The sequence below is a fragment of the Podarcis raffonei genome, chromosome 8 (assembly GCF_027172205.1).
Source record: "Podarcis raffonei isolate rPodRaf1 chromosome 8, rPodRaf1.pri, whole genome shotgun sequence".
Classification (NCBI taxonomy): Eukaryota; Metazoa; Chordata; class Lepidosauria; order Squamata; family Lacertidae; genus Podarcis; species Podarcis raffonei.
In genome coordinates this window covers 51,153,264-51,171,047 of record NC_070609.1, presented here as the reverse complement: position 1 = coordinate 51,171,047, position 17,784 = coordinate 51,153,264, and the positions used below count along the sequence as shown (strand labels likewise).

Genomic DNA, 17,784 nt, shown 5'->3' with positions numbered 1-17,784 from the left:
AAGGTGTTTGCCCCACCAATTATTTGCATCATTGCAAGGCATGCTGGGAAGACGCCTCTGGGATGACCCCTGGCTACTATGTGTGCACCCTCCCAAAGATCACTGCCTCCAGGAACAACTCCATCTAGTAGCCATGAAGGCTATGCTCTGCCTCCCTGGCTGGAGGCAGTTGTTGGAAACCATATGGGTGGAAGGGGATGCTCCTGCACTTGGGTTCTGCTTGCAGATACCCACAGGCACATGCATGGCCACTTTGAGAACAGGATGCTGGACTTGATGGGGCAATAGCCTGATCCAGCAGCTCTTATTGAGCTGCTGCTCCTCTCAGCTCCTGTGAATTGGCCCCAACACCACTACTGTTCAGTAGCCTTACTTTGGGGCACATTTTAACTTTCCACATCAGAAAAAGTGCAGAGAACAAGGGGGAACAGAACATATCCTTTTATTTGGCTGCCTCTTTTGGTACATCAAGTAGATTTGTCATGCAAACCTTAGGCAAACAACAACATCATAGTGAAAGACAACCACGTACCATGTGGAGGAGTAGGCAGAGCTGGGCATGGTGCCTCCACAGGAACCCAATGAACTTCATGCACAGGATGGGATGGTGAAATGGACATAAGTGCAATAGCAATGTATCTGGGGACCCTCTTAAGCCAGTCTTCCTTAGCCACGTATTTCTCCAGACATTTTGGACTACAATTCCCATTAGTCCCAGCCAGCATGGCTAATGGTCAACAATGTTGGGAGGTGCAGTCCAAAACATCTGGATGTTGTGGAAGGCTGGCTCAAGCTGTCCACTGAGGCCACACCCTGCATGCCATACAGAGGGAGAGCCATACCCCCAATGTCAACCAACGCCCCCCCATGGTGCTGGGCATCAAGGGAAAGTTGAGGGACTCCAGCTGGTCACTCAAGAGAATCAAGGATGGTTTGGGGTTGGTTTTCTGCAGTTGACATGGCAACGGACAAGGTGTTGAAACAGTTCTTGCAGGGACTCTGTCTTGGCTCCTCTCATCTTTCTTAAACCGGGGGGGGGGGGCAGCTGGCATTATTACAGCAACACACACCAGCAGCCAAGGGGAAAGGCAGCACCAACTCCAGCAGCACAAGGGGGGAGGCATTTCCTCTTCTCTGTTCCCTCTCTCCCCTTCCACTATCCTCTCTGCTTCACTAGCTCATCCACTTCCACCAGGCCTCTCCATGGAAGCAAATGGGAGCTGCAGACTCCCTTGCCACAGTTTCATCCAAGAAGAGGGAGGCTGGGGGCGAGGGGTGGATGGGAAACAGAAGTAAACAAGGTCAGAACTACCTTCTTTGAGCAATGGTGTGTGTGTGGGTGTGTGGGGGTGAGAGAGAGAGAGAGAGATACAGGGACAAAGCTACTCATTCCGCCCCCACCCACTAAGCTTTCTGCATCCTTCCCTGCCCTCAGTCTCCCATCTCCAAATGGCCAACACGGGGAATGCCAGTTGCCCACCCAATGCCCTCTCTCCCCTTTTCCGTAGGTGAGACAGAAGTGGGTTTTCTCTGGTTGTGCTTTAGGTATCTCCTGGGCCAAACCGCATTCACAAGGGAATTTGTCACACTGTGTGTTCTGCCTGGGGTAGTGGAGGCCCTTTTCTTCCCCTTGGGAGAGATGGGTCCTCCTAGAACTCACTCGCTTCCAAGGGGCCAGCTCTGATCTCTTATTGTGCCACTGGGAGAAGGGCATGTGAGGGATGTGGTGGTGGTGGTGACAGGCTGGCCTTCTCCTCCCCTTTTTTGGTGGCTGAAGTTTGTTGCAGGACCCGGGAACCTTCTATCCTCCCTGGCACTGGTTTGGGCTCCCTTTTCTCTCTCTTTCTCTCTCTTCTACTTCACTGGGGGAAGGAACTGGCAGATGGAGGGAAGACAGACAATGTGGCTGAGGCCCAAAGGGGTGGGGGCCCTTGTCACTGGGGTGAGGGTGAGTTCAGAGTCGGGTCAGGGGTGCTGCCTTTGGGGCATCGGGGAGGTAAGGCCTTGTAGCTGTAATATTCCACAACCTGCTTGGGCACCTCTGCCAACACACATTTGGCCAGGGCAGTCGGGGAGGCCTGGAAGGAAGAGGAAGGAAAAGGTTAGTGGTCTCTTTCCGTATCTAGAATTGATGCTGACATCAAAATGCATTTCAATGGCCATTTGGAAGGACATGTCACTTTAGGATTAGGAACCTAGGAAACAGTCAGGCCATAGCTCAGTGTTGTCTACACAACCAGAGTGGAAAACTGTATTCAACCAGCAGGCAAGATTCCTGATTTTCACCCATTCTGCCCCTCTGGGTGAACTTTAACAGGTGAGCAGGACTGCCTACCTGTCAATCACCTGGTGCCACAATGACAACAGGTGATTGACACCTGCCACAGTTCAAAAGAGGTGGCCGCCACCAGCTGCTTGGCAGATACAGCAGCTTCCTTTTAAGATGCACTTCCCGTGCCAATCAGCTGACTGGGTCTGGAGCTTGCCTTCAAAGCTGTGCTTTACAGAGAGCTCCTCTGAAGTCCTTTTTGAATCCATACTGCTTCCTCTGCTCGAAACTGCTTCCTCCAGCCCTCTTGGCTGCACTAAGGATTTCCCAGAGCTCCCTAGTACAGGCCATCCCAACATAGCTCCCTGCCAGTGCTGATCAGCTGGGAGCCCAGCTAGCAAAGGAACAATTGGGAGGTCACATTAAGCTCCCCATTGTTCATTTGTAGCTGCCCTGATGCCACTTCAGGTGGGGGCAGGTAGATGCAGCTTGTAGTGAATGACTGAATGAAGTAAACAGGGACCTATCCTGGGCCCAGTTAGTCTGCACTGACTGGCAGTGGTTCTCCAGGGCTTCAGACATGGGTCCCTCCCAACTCTTTTTGGAGATGATGGGGCTTTAACTTGGAAGTTTCTGCATGCAAAGCAGGTGCTCTGTCACTGAGTCACAGCCCTCCCCAAAAATCCCTAATGCAGAGACCTCATAGCCTTGCAAGGTCCCCTGTTCCACAGAAGAAAAGCCCCTGCTTGCTGCTTCCCTTCCTCCTCCTGAGCAGAACTGGGAATGTTGCCAGGATGAGGGCATTCTGAGGAAGGGCAAGTTGTCTCCCTCCTCCTTCCCGCAGAGAAGGTCCGCGTCTGCCTCTCTCTCGACTAATAGTGCCTGTCACTTCTCGGCGCTCTTGGCGCCAGGGCCCAGAGGGTTAATCTCGCCTCACAGCTCACTCGGGCTCAGCAACAGACAGCTTGTCTCCCGAGGCCTAAATTACTGACAATCAAGCCCAATTAGGCCTTCGCAATGGCCAAGCGTCTTGTGCCTCCGGCTGCCAGAAATACCCAACTATGGATTTTCCTTACCGACATGCTGTGGAGTGAGAAAACAGGCAAAGTGAAAGAGAAAACCCCCAGCAGGCCTGTCCTGCCCTGCCCCTGCACCACTCAGCCCTCTCCACCCCCTCATGTTTCAGGGCTGGGAGGGTTTCAGGGGAGACACTGCAAGTCACAGTCTATGCTAGTGGGCTAGATCACTCTTCCTGCACCATTGTGCTCTTCAGTTGCAAAATCAGGGGTTTGGGGACCCCTTTTCAGCTTGAGGGCAAAAGCAGGCAGAGCAATAAATGTTTTTTTTTTTACCTTTGTAGAGAAGGCTAATTTCTTTCTTCTTTTTTACAACCCAATCATATTTATTTATTTTTGATTGGGGGGTGGAATGGATAAACCACTTAATAAAAAATTGTGAACTCAGTAAACCCATGCCCATTGTAGGGAGACATTTAAGTCTGTGAAATATAATGGAAGTGGAATTAAATAGTTTGCCAAATGTTATTCATTAATTTATCTAAAAAGGGGGTGTCTCCATTCGTTGTATCTTATAATTAAGTATATTTACTGGATACAGTAGATTTCCCCCCCGAAATGGAGATTTTATACTGCAACTTGTGTTATGATACTATAAGTATAATGTGTGTATTGTAAATGGATTTAGAACTGGTGTTGTTTATAATTTCTTTAAAAAGTGAGATATTTCTCTTTTTAAAAAACACTCTAAGTGGTGTGCATAAAACAATTATTGATAATGCACACATAAACTCAGCAAAATGTTAAAGACAAGTAGGCAGAACTAAATCATATGCCTGGGTAAGCTTCCTGAAATAAAAATCAGTAGACTAGTTTCTACAGACGCTCACAAACACCTGCTCTGTCCTCCACCCAGGCAACCGAGAGGCATGATCAGGGTTCAAGGACACATTCCAGCCAGGCTGGTGCTAAGAGGAGTTAGTATCAGATATGTTAAGAAGAGGGTCTCTTCCAGCCCTGGGCTTATAATCTGTAAGAGATGCATGCAACACCAGAGAGAAAACAAGTCTGTCCTAACAGAGCGGGAGAAACTAGGGGGAAGATGCAAATGTATCTGCATTGCAAGGCAACTTACATTCTTGAACTCTCGGAAGGGGACAAACTGCACGATGTCACGCAGGACGGGCTCGCCTTTGGGGGAGCGCAGGATGCCATCATCCCCATCCAAGACCTGCATGTCAGTGAAATCGGCGTTGCCCACACCTACGATGATGATGGACATGGGCAGGTAGGAGGCCCGGACGATGGCCTCCCGCGTGTCTCCCATGTCACTCACGACCCCATCCGTCAGGATCAGCAGGATGAAATATTGCTGCGGAGAGAGAAAGAGAGAGATAGAGAGATGAAAAGATGAGGGGTCTGGGAAAAGGGAGGGGTCTAGGAGGGCGGCTAGAAGGTCCAGCCCCAAAAGGATCTCCAAGGTTCATTGCGGGAATTTGGACCACAGTTCCTCATACAAGATGTATTTTATTTGAATGCCACTTTTCCAAAGTTAAAACCATGCTCAAGGTGGCTTACAAATTCTAAAATAAATAAATAAATAATATATATATATATAATCACAAAAATAACAATAGTAGTCATGAACAATGAATAAAAAGTACATGTTGAACAATGTCCATAACAAAAAACCCTAAATATTACCCCAGCTCAAGAGTCTGTTCCGCAGCCTCAACTTTTGTAGCTGGAGTCAGTCTTGGCCCCACCCTCCCAGGCCAGGTGGAAAAGGCCTGCAAGGCAGATAAAAGGTCCCCCAGGACTCATAACTAAGGTGGTTTCTGGCCTCTTCCCATAAGCATCCAGCAGGCTGCCCACAACAGAGAGTGCAGCACAAAGACCAAAGAGGAGATGCAGCTTTCAGGGTACCAATAAAAGCCTTGAGGTCACCAGCACAGAGGGTCCCTATGTCCTACGGAAATTGCTGGCCTACAATTCCTCTCATCCTTAGACATTGGCTCTGGGAGCTGCTGGAAGCTGGAGTCCAACAACAACTGCAGGGGTTCACATCCCCCTGCTTGCTATTCCCTGTCATCACATACACTGAGCCCACAACAGTCTCTGCTTACCCCCACCCCAAAGAAACCCCCCTCAGGTTGGCATCCTTCATGCACAGCTCAAACCAAGTTAGGGAAATGCAATTTCCAGCCTCCACCCACCCACCTGAAGCTCAGGCCCGTAACGCCACATTAACTACTGTCACTAATTGATGGGCTCAGCAGCAAAGCTTTCAGACATTTAGCAAGCAAAGAGCTGACATGATCCCTGAAGAATCCAAACTGGCATGTCCCTGGGTCCCAGAGTACTTGGTGTGTGTAAATAATGAAGGAGAATTTAGTTAAAGTCCCTTTAGCCTGTCCAGGGCTTTCGTGCATGCATGCAAATGGCCCAAGCAAACCCTCCAGAATGTGAATCCCCCAGCCCCAGCACTCGGTAGATTTCCATCAAGCAGGGCGGGGTGAGAGGGCAGGGCTATGAAGCATCCAAATTCCAGCTCACACACAACTCCTTGAAATTCTGGGGTGACAGCAGCCTTGCCATCCTAACCGTCCCAGAACATAGGACGGTGCCTTATACCAAGGCAGAGGAAGGACCAGGGAGCTCAGTGTTGTCTGTGCTGACTGACAGCAACTCTCCAGGGTTTCAGGAAGGATACTTTCCTAGCCCTGCCTGGAGATGCCAGGATTGAACATGGTACTTTCTGGATACATAGCAGATGCTCTGCTACCGAGCTATGGTGAGAAAATGCAGGGAACCTAGGAAGCCACTGGTCCACCTAGCTTAGTACTGCTGACACTTTAACTGGCAGCAGCTCTTCAAGGTCTTGGGCAGGAGACTCTCCCAGGCCTGCCTGGAGATGCCATGGATTGAACCTGGAGCCTTCTGCATGCAAAGCAGGCACTCCACAACTGAGCTGCAGCCCCAGGCTTGGTGGCCCACTTACGGAGGCTTCCTTTGTCTTCTCCTCGTCCGCTGCGACTCTGGCTACCTTGGAAATGATTGGCGCCACATTGGTTGGCCCGTAGAGCTGTATCTTGGGCAAGCAGTTCTGATAGGACTCCACCACGCCTTGGATTCCTAGCACGAAGAGGGAAAGGCTGAGGTTAGGGGTGGCCAGAAGCCATTGCCTTCAGTGGAGCACTGTGATAAGGCAATCTCCAGGCTTTCAAGCAGGAACATTTTCCAGTCCCAGCTGGAGATGCTTCCAGGGATTGAACCTGAGATTTTTTGCATGCAAAACTAAGGCTCTTCCTGCTGAGCTATAGCCCTTTCCTGAAAACAGACCTGGAAGTGCCAATCCAGGTACAAGTACAGTCCTGATGGACTTAGGGGTTGGGGGGGTGATGGAATGAAGACTCCAAAGCAACCCTGGTCAGCTTCTTACCTTCACACTCATCATCGTTTGGGTTGAAGTTAATGGCAAAATCATGGGAGATCTGCCCAGGACAGGAAAGACAAACATCAGCATGTATATGAAAGGGACCCACAACACCAGCCCCTCCTTCTTGCACCCTCCTCTGGCACTGATCCCTCCCCATCCTCCCTTATTTCCAACCCTGTCCAGGGGCCTCTTCCCCCTCCCAGCCCCATCATTTCCCAGATGGTCCTTCACTTACTTCGTAGTTGGGTGGGATTCTGGCTCCAAAGCCTAAGGCGGAGAATTTCTTATCACTGTGGAGAAGCAGGATGCAAGGTCTTAGGGTGTGCACTGGAATGGTTTCCCTGCATTCTTGGTTTGGCACCATAAACACATGAAGAGGCGCCCCAGGAAACCAAGGTCACATTCACATTGTAACACCCACACCATATACTTTAAGCAGATGGCTTTCCCTAAGCTATCCTGGGAACTGTACTTTGTTAAGGGTGCTGGGAACTATAGCTCTGTGAGTAGTGGACTACAGCACCCATGATTCATTGGAGGAAGCCATGTGTGGTGGCTTTAAATGTATGGTTCAGATGTGACCAGTGACCTCTTTCCTGTTCCTCCACCCACCCACTTCTGGAAGAAGCTCAGGGACAGCCCAGGACATCCAGCCTCACCATGTGAGAGGTTTTCCCCATCATCCTTCATTATTGTGGCGCAGAGATGATGTTTGTGCGCCATTCTCCCTTGTTGCTGGGGATGAAACATTATCAGCCCAAGCAGACACAATGGTTGTTTGTACAACTGTTCTAGCACTGAGGGTGAAACTGGATGCAACCATTAAATGCATCTTCATTTAATGTGCATTTTTGTAAATGCACATAATAGCTTGGGGGGGGGCGATAATTATCAGAAGTGCAGCAGGTTTGGAAGGAGAGTTTAGCTTGATGAAAATGGCTTTCCCCAGAGCAGCTAGTTGCATTGGGATGTAACCTGGATCTTTTGTTAGAAGTACAGCAGATGTAAAGGTAAAAAAAGGTAAAGGACCCCCTGGATGGTTAAGTCCAGTGAAAGGCGACTATGGGGTGCGGTGTTCATCTCGCTTTTCAGGCCAAGGGAGCCGGCATTTGTCCACAGGCAGCTTTCTGGGTCATGTGGCCAGCATGACTAAACCGCTTCTGTCACAATGGAACACCATGACGGAAGTCAGAGCTCATGGAAACGCCATTTACTTTCCTGCCGCACAAGTTCCTATTTATCTACTTGCACTAGTGTACTTTCAAACTGCTAAGTTGGCAGAAGCTGGGACAGAGCACCATTGCATGGATTCAAGCAGCCGACCTTCCAATCAGCAAGCCCAAGAGGCTCAGTGATTTAGACAACAGTGCCACACACGTCAGCAGATAAGGAAAGGACTAAACTCCTCTTTTCACCTGTTCAGATCTGAAAAATGATCAGCCCCACCCACCCATCAGCTCTCTGCATTATTTTTAAAAAGTGTGCACATTAAATGCAAAGGGTATAGTCCAAAGGCACTGGAGGCCACCCCCATGTTCCTGAAGCTAAGAAGGTCTGTGTCTGGTCAGTGTCTGGATGGGTGAACACCTGGGAACTATCTGTACACTACCTTAGGTTCCATGATGGGTGCAAGGCAGGATACAAAGCAATAAAATAATTAACTGAAGATGCATCTAAGACCACATCTCATTTGGTCCTGACCATGTTCTTCAAGACACAATTGTGTTCATTCCAGGGGATGACTCTGGTATACCAAGTACGTTGATGAATATGCTACAGCAGGAGTAGAGAACTGGTGGCTCTCCAGGTGCTGCCAGACTACAACTCCCATCATCCCTGAACCCTGGCCATGCTGTCTGGGGCTGATGGGAGCTGGAGTCCAAAATCCTCCTCCTTCTACAAGCTTGGCTGAAAGAGGAGGCAGACTTGTGAGCTCCAAGCCCCCAGTCTCCTCCCCCCCCCAACACATGGATGTTGTGACTGTTAATGCCCTACTCTCTCTGTCCTGCCCCAGCCCAGATGTTCTTAGGCAGGGCTGGTGAGTAAGAGGTAAGGGAGCTCAGGTCTGCTCAGGAAGCAAGAGTAGGAGCCAAGACACATCCGGTCACCTGTCATAGTCTTGGCAAATCTCCCCCACGGCTACCAACGCCTTCAGGTATTCATTGGGCTGGTAGGGGTTGATGTAGTGGAGGGAGCAGCTGTTTCGGGGGTCTCCGTTGGAAGCTGTGAAGTCAATGGCCACCTGGGAAGGCAGAAGAGCAGAGAGGAAATATAACACAGGAGGATCCTCCACTGGTTAGCCAAATTATCCTCTTGGATAACCTCACATCCGCACTTACCTTTTGCCACACGTTTCCTTCCTTTAAAGTTCCATGTCCGAGTGTTGTCGTCCCCACCCCCCTTTCCCCAGGAAAACACGCTATTTAACGCTGAATCGGAACAAACAGCAACTCATGTTTTCATTTGTGATGGTCTGCCAGGGTGATTGGGGATGGTGGGATTCCAAACTACCCTGAAATGTTACAGATCCTCTAGTTTTGGTTTAAGCATGCCAAAGTCCACGGTCCCCACATCAGATCTCATTGCAGACAGGCAACACACTAAGATGCTTACAAGAGCATCTCCCTGCTTCTGTCTCTCAGTTTCACTCAAACTACAGTCTGTTCTTTTACAACACAGACACCTAGATTAAAACATCCTTTTGCTGCGGGTGGGGAGTTCTGTCTTTTGCGCGCACACCCAGAAAATGTTCTAACAATTAGTTCCCATGGAAACAAAATGCCTGCAACAACTGACACGCTTGTGACAAGACTTTTGTCTAGCCAGGAACTGCCTCAGGGCAACCCGCACAGATCGCCCTTCTCACAGATGCCTGATAGGAAAGTCACAACAATTTGTATTTGCCTTAACAAAGCAGCCGCCTCATTCTCCCACTTGCTCTCCGCTTTCACACCTCTCTCAGCCGAGAAAAGAACAGGCGCTCCAAATGTGTTTATTGGGTTGAAATAAACCGTTCATGCAGTGATGCAGACGTGCGGTTTGCAGGTTTATGAGAATAGACCCGTCAAAACCAGAAGCGAGTTAGCAGGCGGCAGAAAGATCCCAAAGTGGTAGGCTTGAAGGTGGTAGCCTTGACGATGGCCGCCTCCCACTCAACAAGGCAGAACCAGGAAGCTCTGCTAAGATCCTCACTCCATCTCCAGCTGCAGTGCTTAGCAGTTTTACAAGGAGAGTTTGGAGCAGCCCTGAAATATCTGGCAAAGCCTCCCCAACGCAGCATGCACTCCCGGCCTGCCGATGTTTCTGACTATCAGCTCCGCAGATGACTCCCATTTATTGAGCTTTCATCTTGACTTGTTCGCGCAAAGCTGACACGGAGCTTAGAATAGATCCAGTCCTTACTGAGGATTCCTTGAGATTTCTTTACGGGGAACTTCTAATGTATTTTTCTATCACATTTCTATCCCATCTTTTTCTCCAAGGAGCTCAGGGTGGTGCATATGGTTCTTCCCTTTCCTCATTTAATCCCCACAACAACCCCGCAAGGTAGGTTAGGCTGAAATGAACTTCATGGCTGAGTGAGGATTTGAACCTTGCATGGGCGTAGCCAGCGGGCGGGGGGACGGGGAGGAGACAGCTGCCTCCCATCAAGTAAATAAATAAAAATACTTAACTACCGATTGCATTGCAGATAGCTCAGTCCGACTCCTGCCCCCCTCCCACATAAATCTTGCCTACGCCCATGCTCTCAGGTCCAACACACTATACCAATGAGCTCCCTTCCAATGAGGCATAAAGCATTCATCTTACATTCATCCTGATTTGCCGGCATAGCAGTTAGGCATCTCCCATTGATCATTCATTCATTCCACACTTTTCAAAGCATTTTCCTGTGACTTTCCTAATTGAGAAAAGAGGGTTTCTTTTTCTAAAGTGGATTTGTTGTGTTAGGGTGCTTTAATCCACTGTCCAAACTTAAGCTTCCTCGTAGGCACTTATATTCATCACACACAGCAGTGAAGCACCCTATAACTCCCAGAAGCCCCAGACAACACAGCTGTGCTGGCTGGACCTGATGGTAGTCCTTGTCCGAAACATCTTGAGGACACCAGGTTGGAGAGGGTTGATATTTAGCCAAGCAATTTGCTGACTATGGATGTGAAAGGGGCCCAGAGCAATGAGCCTCTTCTCTTCCTTGGAAGATGAAGCAAGCTTGCTTTCTGCTGCTCCAGAGGGTAGCACTTGAACCAATGGATTCAAATTACAAGAACGGATATTCCAACTAAACTTTAGGAAGAACTTACTGATGGCAACAGCTATTAGGCAGTGGAACGGACTGCCTCAGAAGTGGTGGACTCTCCATCATGGGAGGTTTTGAAGCAGAAGTTGGATGGCCATCTGCCAGGGATTCTTTAGTTGTGATTCCTGCATTGCAGGAGGTTGGACTAGATGTCCTTTGGGATCCTTTCCAACTCTACAGTTCTATGATTCCTTCTTCTCCCCTTGCTAAGTAACTGAATGGATCCATCCCAACCTGATATCTCCTGAAAACTGGCATTTCCCACTAGACTTGGACTCAAAGGGAGGAGTGCCCTCTTGGCGCGCTTTCCCGCTTTGCCCACCAGGGGCAGCACCAAGCACAGCACAGCTTTGTGCCACCTGCTGCTACCATTCCGTTCTTGCTCTGCTGTTCGCCTCTATGCTGCGGCACCAACAAGCAACAGGCCTTGGCACCTCCAGACATGGCGAGCCTCTAATTCCTGGGATCTTTCCCAGCTCGTATCCCAGCGAGCGGAGAAGCTGAGAGCCAGCAATCTGTTCCTTGAATGTTCTAGGACCTGACTCACTCCAAGAAGGAGAGTTGCTCTTTCAAAACGCAATCTGGGCGCTGGTTGTTTTCAAGGGAGAAAAATCTGTGCGAAGCTGCAGCGAAGGCCTGGCAGCAGGGACTGTGAAAGCCCGAGGAGGAAAAGGAGCTGCTCCCCACACATGCCCACCTGGCAGCTCACCAAGGCCTGGGGGAGGATCACTGAAGAAGCCTCCATTTGCAAAACTGCCTGGCCAAGCCTGTGGCTGATTTGCATGTGACAAGCTGGCCTGCCAAGGCAAGGGCTGTTTGTGCGCACACATGTGCAGATAGCATACCCTAAGCCTGTATCCTACAACAGTGTTAGCGACAGCAACCAGGGAAGTGACATCCCCATATGGAGGAGAGTTGACAAGCCTAGCATCTTTGCTGAAATCGACACTGCCTTTGAGCATATGCAGTGTTTGGAGTGTTTTCTGTATTTCTATTCTATTGCAATGTGTGGAATATGCTTTTGAACCTTAAACCACCATGGCGATCCAGGACAGTGACAGGCTCCCACGGATTTGCTGCATGTGAAAAGGCAGGGTGTTGCTGCTTCACATATGGAAATATAAAGGGCTCACTGGTGCCCATTTAGACTGGTAGGGTGGAAGGCAGGGAGGCCAACAGTAGGTGGAGCCAGAGCCAACAACAGGCAGACTTAGAGCCAACGACAGGCAGAGCAAACACATTCTGCTTTTGTTTCCATCTTTCTCCTCCAGGCTGAGCATTGATGCTGGTGCCCATTGGGACTGGTAGGGTAGAAGGGAGGGAGCCCAACAGTAGGTGGCGCCAGAGCCATTGGCAGGCAAAGCCAACTAGCTCTAGTTTTGTCCCCATCCTCCTTCTCCCTGCTGAATTCTACAAGGACAACACTTGTAATTGAGGAGGAGGAAGCTGATAGGACTGGTTGGAAGTAAGAAGGCAGGCAGGTGGGGATGGCTGAGCATAGACTGAGGTTGTTTGGGCAGTGCCCCATTTGCCCTACTGGACTGGCCTCCAGTGAAAGACACACACTCATCAGAAGACTTGCCTTAAAAACCCAGGCCATCCTATGATGTTCAGTTGAGGCTAGAATGCGTTCACTGTGCAGCGGGGGAAGGCAAGCATTGCTACTCACCGTGAAGTGGATCTGGCAACCACCCATGATGTAATCCAGGAAGGAGTAGACCCTGTGAATCTTTCAGACAAAGAGCGTGTTAGCCAATGCCATGGGTGGGCATATCCACCTTCCTCCTGCAGTCTTCCAGGCATGAGGAGGCAGCCATTAAGGCTGCACATCCAGGTCAAATGTGGGGGGGGGGGAGGGGGGAATTCAATGAGGACCTGGCTCTGCTTACAGCTCAGCAACCCACCAGATTCCAGAGGGGAAAGATTTGGAGAAATTCCCAGTCAGAGATGGGCAAATATACTCCATCTTGCTTTCTCTCCATTTCTCATTTTTTTCCAATCTTAAATTCAGTTCTCTGCAATTTCACATCGGTTAGTTGTTGTTTTTTTTTAATGTTTTCATCAGCATTTCAGTGTTAATTTCTCCCAATATATACAACCCTGTATGCAGTTTTGCCGAACGTACACATTTTTCCAAAGCAATTTCCCCATATGTAATGCATATTTGTATGTTACTTTCACTATCATATACATTTATATGCATGCTTTACTCTTTTAGATGTACAGTATTTCTCAACACCTTACTTGTTTGGAGAAGTACATTACAAAATTCTCAGAACTGCGAATTTTGAAGATGGCCGTGAATTAGTTTGCTTACTGTTTGGGAAAGTGTAAATGGAATCAGTTCCCCTTTTAATGCAAACTGAGTCAAGTTTCAAGTTTCTTCCTCATCCCTACTCTCTGATACCAAACTGACACAGCCAGCAGCCAGCAGCAAAAGGCTCAGTGTTTCTGCTGGGTTGCAAAGATGTCTTGCTACCCTTCTATCTATCATGTAGATTTCCCCCTCCCCCAGGCACTGTGCAGCCTCTTCTTGTGGGATGTAAACACAGGAGCAGTCAATGACAACATTCCTAGAGTGTACATGTTAGAACATGGGGAAGGATGTCTGTCTAGCAAGCAGGTAAACTTCCTGGGGACGGACTTCCTCCGCATGTGACCAGAGGTGGGTGTGGCCTCACCTGTGCAGGTAAATGATAAAAGCACAGGGCAGGCAGCCATATCCCTCTCTCTGCCATCTTCCTTCGATGAGGAAACATCTAAGGATGCCCTCTTGGCTCTCAGCCAAGAGAGGACAGTACTATCTTCCTATAAGATAGATTCTGAGTGTATTTCACCTTTTTTTAAGCTGTCTGCCTTCTGGGATCATATTGTGAACAGAACATGAGTAAACTCTTTTATACTTTTATAAAGACTGTGTCGTGTCTTGTATTTTAAGAGGGAACAAAAGGGGAAATTACCAGAGTAATTATTATAGAGGTTCTAGCGAACCTGTGCACACATTACCGTTGCGAGCTTAAAGGGGAATGTCTATAAACTCTGCTGATATTTTGGGAACTTGTTAGCACAAGTTGGATAAGGATATAATTAGTCAATATATCCTCTCCTGCGCCCCAGAACATTCCCACACTTCTCTCAGAGGAAAACTGTCCCATCCTGTGTACATTTCCCCCACCGCGCAACTCACCTTCAAGTCTAAGAGAATGACTACACCCGAGTTCTTGTAGTTTCGCTTCTTCAGCTTGTACTTCGGATTCATACAATCCCACTGGATCTGATTTGGGGAGCAGAAGCTAAGGTGAGCAGGTGTGCCACCCTTATGAGAGGTAAGCACTGCTGGGAAATGCAAGCGTTCCCTTCCCATACCAGGTGTCTCCCTTGCAAGCTGAATCAAGACAAGTGGGGGTCTGAGCAAGCGAGATCACAACATCTTGTGCTGGTCACATGTTGTGTTCAGTTGGGACCAGGCAAGGTCTGAATGAAAGGGGAACCTGACTGTGTGTATGCCAAGCCTTGGGGCATCCTTCCCAGGGCATGCTCACGCTAAGCCATCTAGAACAAAGAAAGGGAAAGTGGGTGGGAAGGGCTGGTGCCAAGGGGTGGCATGGTTAGGTATCTGCCAAGGATCCCCACCCCAGCAGGGCCCCACGGAAAAGAGCGCTTCTGCAAGGAGGAGGTTGGCTCACTGGAAGAGGGGCCCCCTGTGGAGCATGTCTTCCCCAAGGGGCCCCCAAAATGAGAGGGGGTACCCTTGTCCATTACAAGCAGATGGTGGGCTGCCCCATGGGCCTCTCTCACACTCCTCTCCACACACCAACCTTGTTGCCCCCCATCGCTTTCTGCATCTCCTCAAAGGTGGTGTAAAATTCTCCGATGAAGTCGTGTTTGCCCCGGGAGTCATAGTCAAATACGACGCACTGAATGCAGAGAGAGAAAAAGAAAGAGAAAAGGAGAGAGCTGCTTAGTGTGTGGAAAGGGTGAGCAAGCCCCCCTCTGGTGCAAGGCCCAGTGGTGTAATGGTCCAGGGTTGGGGGCAAGGGTCGAAGATCCATTACTCTTTCTGCAGCAGGGTCCAGTCTCCAGCATCCTAGAGCAATCCCCCATCAGCATGAAAGGGGAGCAATTTAGCCACTGAGAAGAAGCCTTCTCACCCTTTGTGCTGATTGGAGCCAATCGGAGTGAAAGGAGGTGAGTCAGCCACTAAGGATTGGCTCCTAGGGTCACTCTGGAGAAGGCAGACAGGAAAAACACAGAGGAGGCGGGAGTGGTGATGGTTCTGGATGCTCCAAAGCTAAGCCTTTTGGAAGACTGAAACACAAGGTGCTTCCCTTTCAAGAGAATATGTGCATGTTCTGCTATGTACAATGAAACTTCATGGAAACCACAACTAGATATTAGAGCACTCTAGATCATTTGCCCATTTATGTGGACAGAAAATAGTAGATCTCTCATTCATATATATATATATATATATATATATATATATATATATATATATACACACACACACACACACACACATATATATATATCATTTCTATTTTAGATTTTAAATAAACATTTTATATACTTTAACATATTTAGTGATTTCCCTTCTTCTCTTTCCACAGTTCACTTTGCATATTTTACATGCCTGCATATTTTACAATAACTATTCCAATTGCTTTTCAGCTATTACATCCATCTAAAATTATTTACTCTGTTGAATTTATCTTAATGCTGCCAGTGCTTTCAACTGTACACTGATATTTTCTGTATACTCAAGAAGCGTTTTCCAACCTTCTTTTAATGTATGTTCTTCTTGCTCTCTTATTCTATATGTTAGATCCACAAGTTGCGCATATTCCGTGTACTTAAATAATAGATCTGGCTGGAAGGCAGCACATGGAAATCTGCACTGATCATTGCAATGCATTCCTAATGATTGTTATTGAATAATTTAAAAATTATTGCTTGTATAATCTTAGAAGGGGGCATGGCAGTAAGGGGGCATTGCTGTGACCATCATGAAGGGACCCTGCTCTTCTGAATTCACCTCTGCACTACTGGCATGGTCAGCCTCTGTGCTGTGTGCTGTCCAGTCACAGACTCCCCCCCTTTCCCATTCTGGACTTACCCTCAGCTTCCGCTTCTCTTCACAGCTGCACAGGGAGTTCAGTGACACTTTAAATGGCTCCCACACGGGACTCAGGTTGTTCTTGACAAACTGCAAAGCACAAGCAGGAGAGGGCTGGTGATTCCTGACAGCAAAGTCTTACAGAATGGACTTCTCTTCTCAGGGGGCTGCCTCCATTCTTGACTCCCTTCACCCGGAGGCTCACTTCAGCTAGAGCCTGAGCATTTCCCCAAACTGCCTGAAGACCTCCTGGCTTGGATTGCGTCAGAGGTCACATCCATACCATACATTTGAAATGCATGGCTTCCTCCCAAAGAACTCTAGGAACAGTAGTTTGTTAAGGCTGCTGGGAACTGTAGCTCTATGAAGGGTAAACTACTGTAGTCTCTTTCTACATTTACGTTTCAGGTTTATTTCCCTGTTGCGGCTTTCCCTCCTTTAGAATGCACAGTTCTGGTTTTCTCTCTCCTTATGGTAATATTATTGTGGTTTTCTTAAGGCTAGTAGGGCTTTTATAGTCTGCTTCTGTGGACATCCCCCCCCCCCCGTATTTCTCTCTAAGGCCCTTGTGGAATTCCAGTAAATAAGCACATGATTCAGGACATTCCAGTTGCCTCTCAGTTCCTCAGGAAGGTGTAAAAGAAATTATCTCACTGCTTGCCTCCAACATTTCCCCAGGATTTTAGAAGGACCAGCTCAAAGATGAATAAAGGAGCAACACACCTGGATCTGAACCCTCATTCTCTATTCCACTCTGGGTTCCCAGTCAGCTGGCCAGGAGTGAATGTATTGGGGAATTACACCTTTTGGCCTCTGCTGTACACTCTTACCTCTGTGCGGTGAACCAGCTGCTCACTCCCATCATCATTGATCCGGTAGATCTCCAAAAAGGGATCTGATTTGCTGAAGAGATCCTGTGGAGAGAGAGGGTTTGAGTCCCATGATCTTGATGCCAGGTCATTTATTATTATTATTATTGTTGCTGCTGCTGTTATTTCATGGAGGAGAGGGCTGTCGAAGGCTACAAGACGTGATGACTATGCTCTGCCTCCACAGCCAGAGGCAGTAATGCTTCTGAATATCAGCTGCTGGAAATCACAGGCATCCATGCTTGCAGGTTTCCCACAGGCATCCAGTTGGCCTGATCCAGCAGGGTTTTTCTTATGTGCTTAATAATAATTAATTAGATGTATTATGTTGTTGGCTCCCCTCCACCCATGGGTGCTTCAATAAAGAGCCCAGTGCCAGCCCTCCCAACAGAATGTGGCTAAAAATGGGAAGGCTCAACCACTATACTGCTTGCTCTGTGTGTGTGTGTGTGTGTGTGTGTGTGTGTGTGTGTGTGTGTGAGAGAGAGAGAGAGAGAGAGAGAGAGAGAGAGAGAGAGGGAGAGATGGGTCCTTTGTGGCCCCTGTTACCTTGTCATCCAGCTTCTTCGCTCGAAAGAACAATTCCACAAAACCATTGTCCCCAGAAATCTCTTCAGACGTCACCTGTTGTGGGGCGGAGGTTCAAGAGGGAGGCCAGTCAGAAGCCATTTTATTTATTAACTTTTTATATCACCCTTCACCTGAAGATCTCAGGCAGTTCACCGCATAAAAATACAAAATAAAAACATAAAATATGTTAAAAAAACAAGAACAA

The 17,784-nt window shown here is 48.4% G+C and overlaps 1 protein-coding gene across 1 annotated transcript in view; it reads right to left on the bottom strand.

The window, feature by feature from the left end:
- Positions 1–1,355: 1,355 nt before the first annotated feature.
- CPNE7 (copine 7) overlaps positions 1,356–17,784 on the bottom strand; it is a 40,940-nt gene continuing 24,511 nt past the window's right edge. The window contains exons 5-16 of the mRNA XM_053400027.1: positions 17,559–17,633; positions 16,971–17,054; positions 16,141–16,230; positions 14,843–14,941; positions 14,212–14,298; positions 12,694–12,753; positions 8,833–8,966; positions 6,960–7,014; positions 6,728–6,779; positions 6,287–6,420; positions 4,421–4,657; positions 1,356–2,078 (exon numbers count right to left, since the gene is read on the bottom strand). Coding sequence (XP_053256002.1) covers positions 1,935–2,078; positions 4,421–4,657; positions 6,287–6,420; positions 6,728–6,779; positions 6,960–7,014; positions 8,833–8,966; positions 12,694–12,753; positions 14,212–14,298; positions 14,843–14,941; positions 16,141–16,230; positions 16,971–17,054; positions 17,559–17,633 — 1,251 coding nt within the window. The 3' untranslated portion in view covers positions 1,356–1,934. The remainder of the gene's footprint in view (positions 2,079–4,420; positions 4,658–6,286; positions 6,421–6,727; positions 6,780–6,959; positions 7,015–8,832; positions 8,967–12,693; positions 12,754–14,211; positions 14,299–14,842; positions 14,942–16,140; positions 16,231–16,970; positions 17,055–17,558; positions 17,634–17,784) is intronic.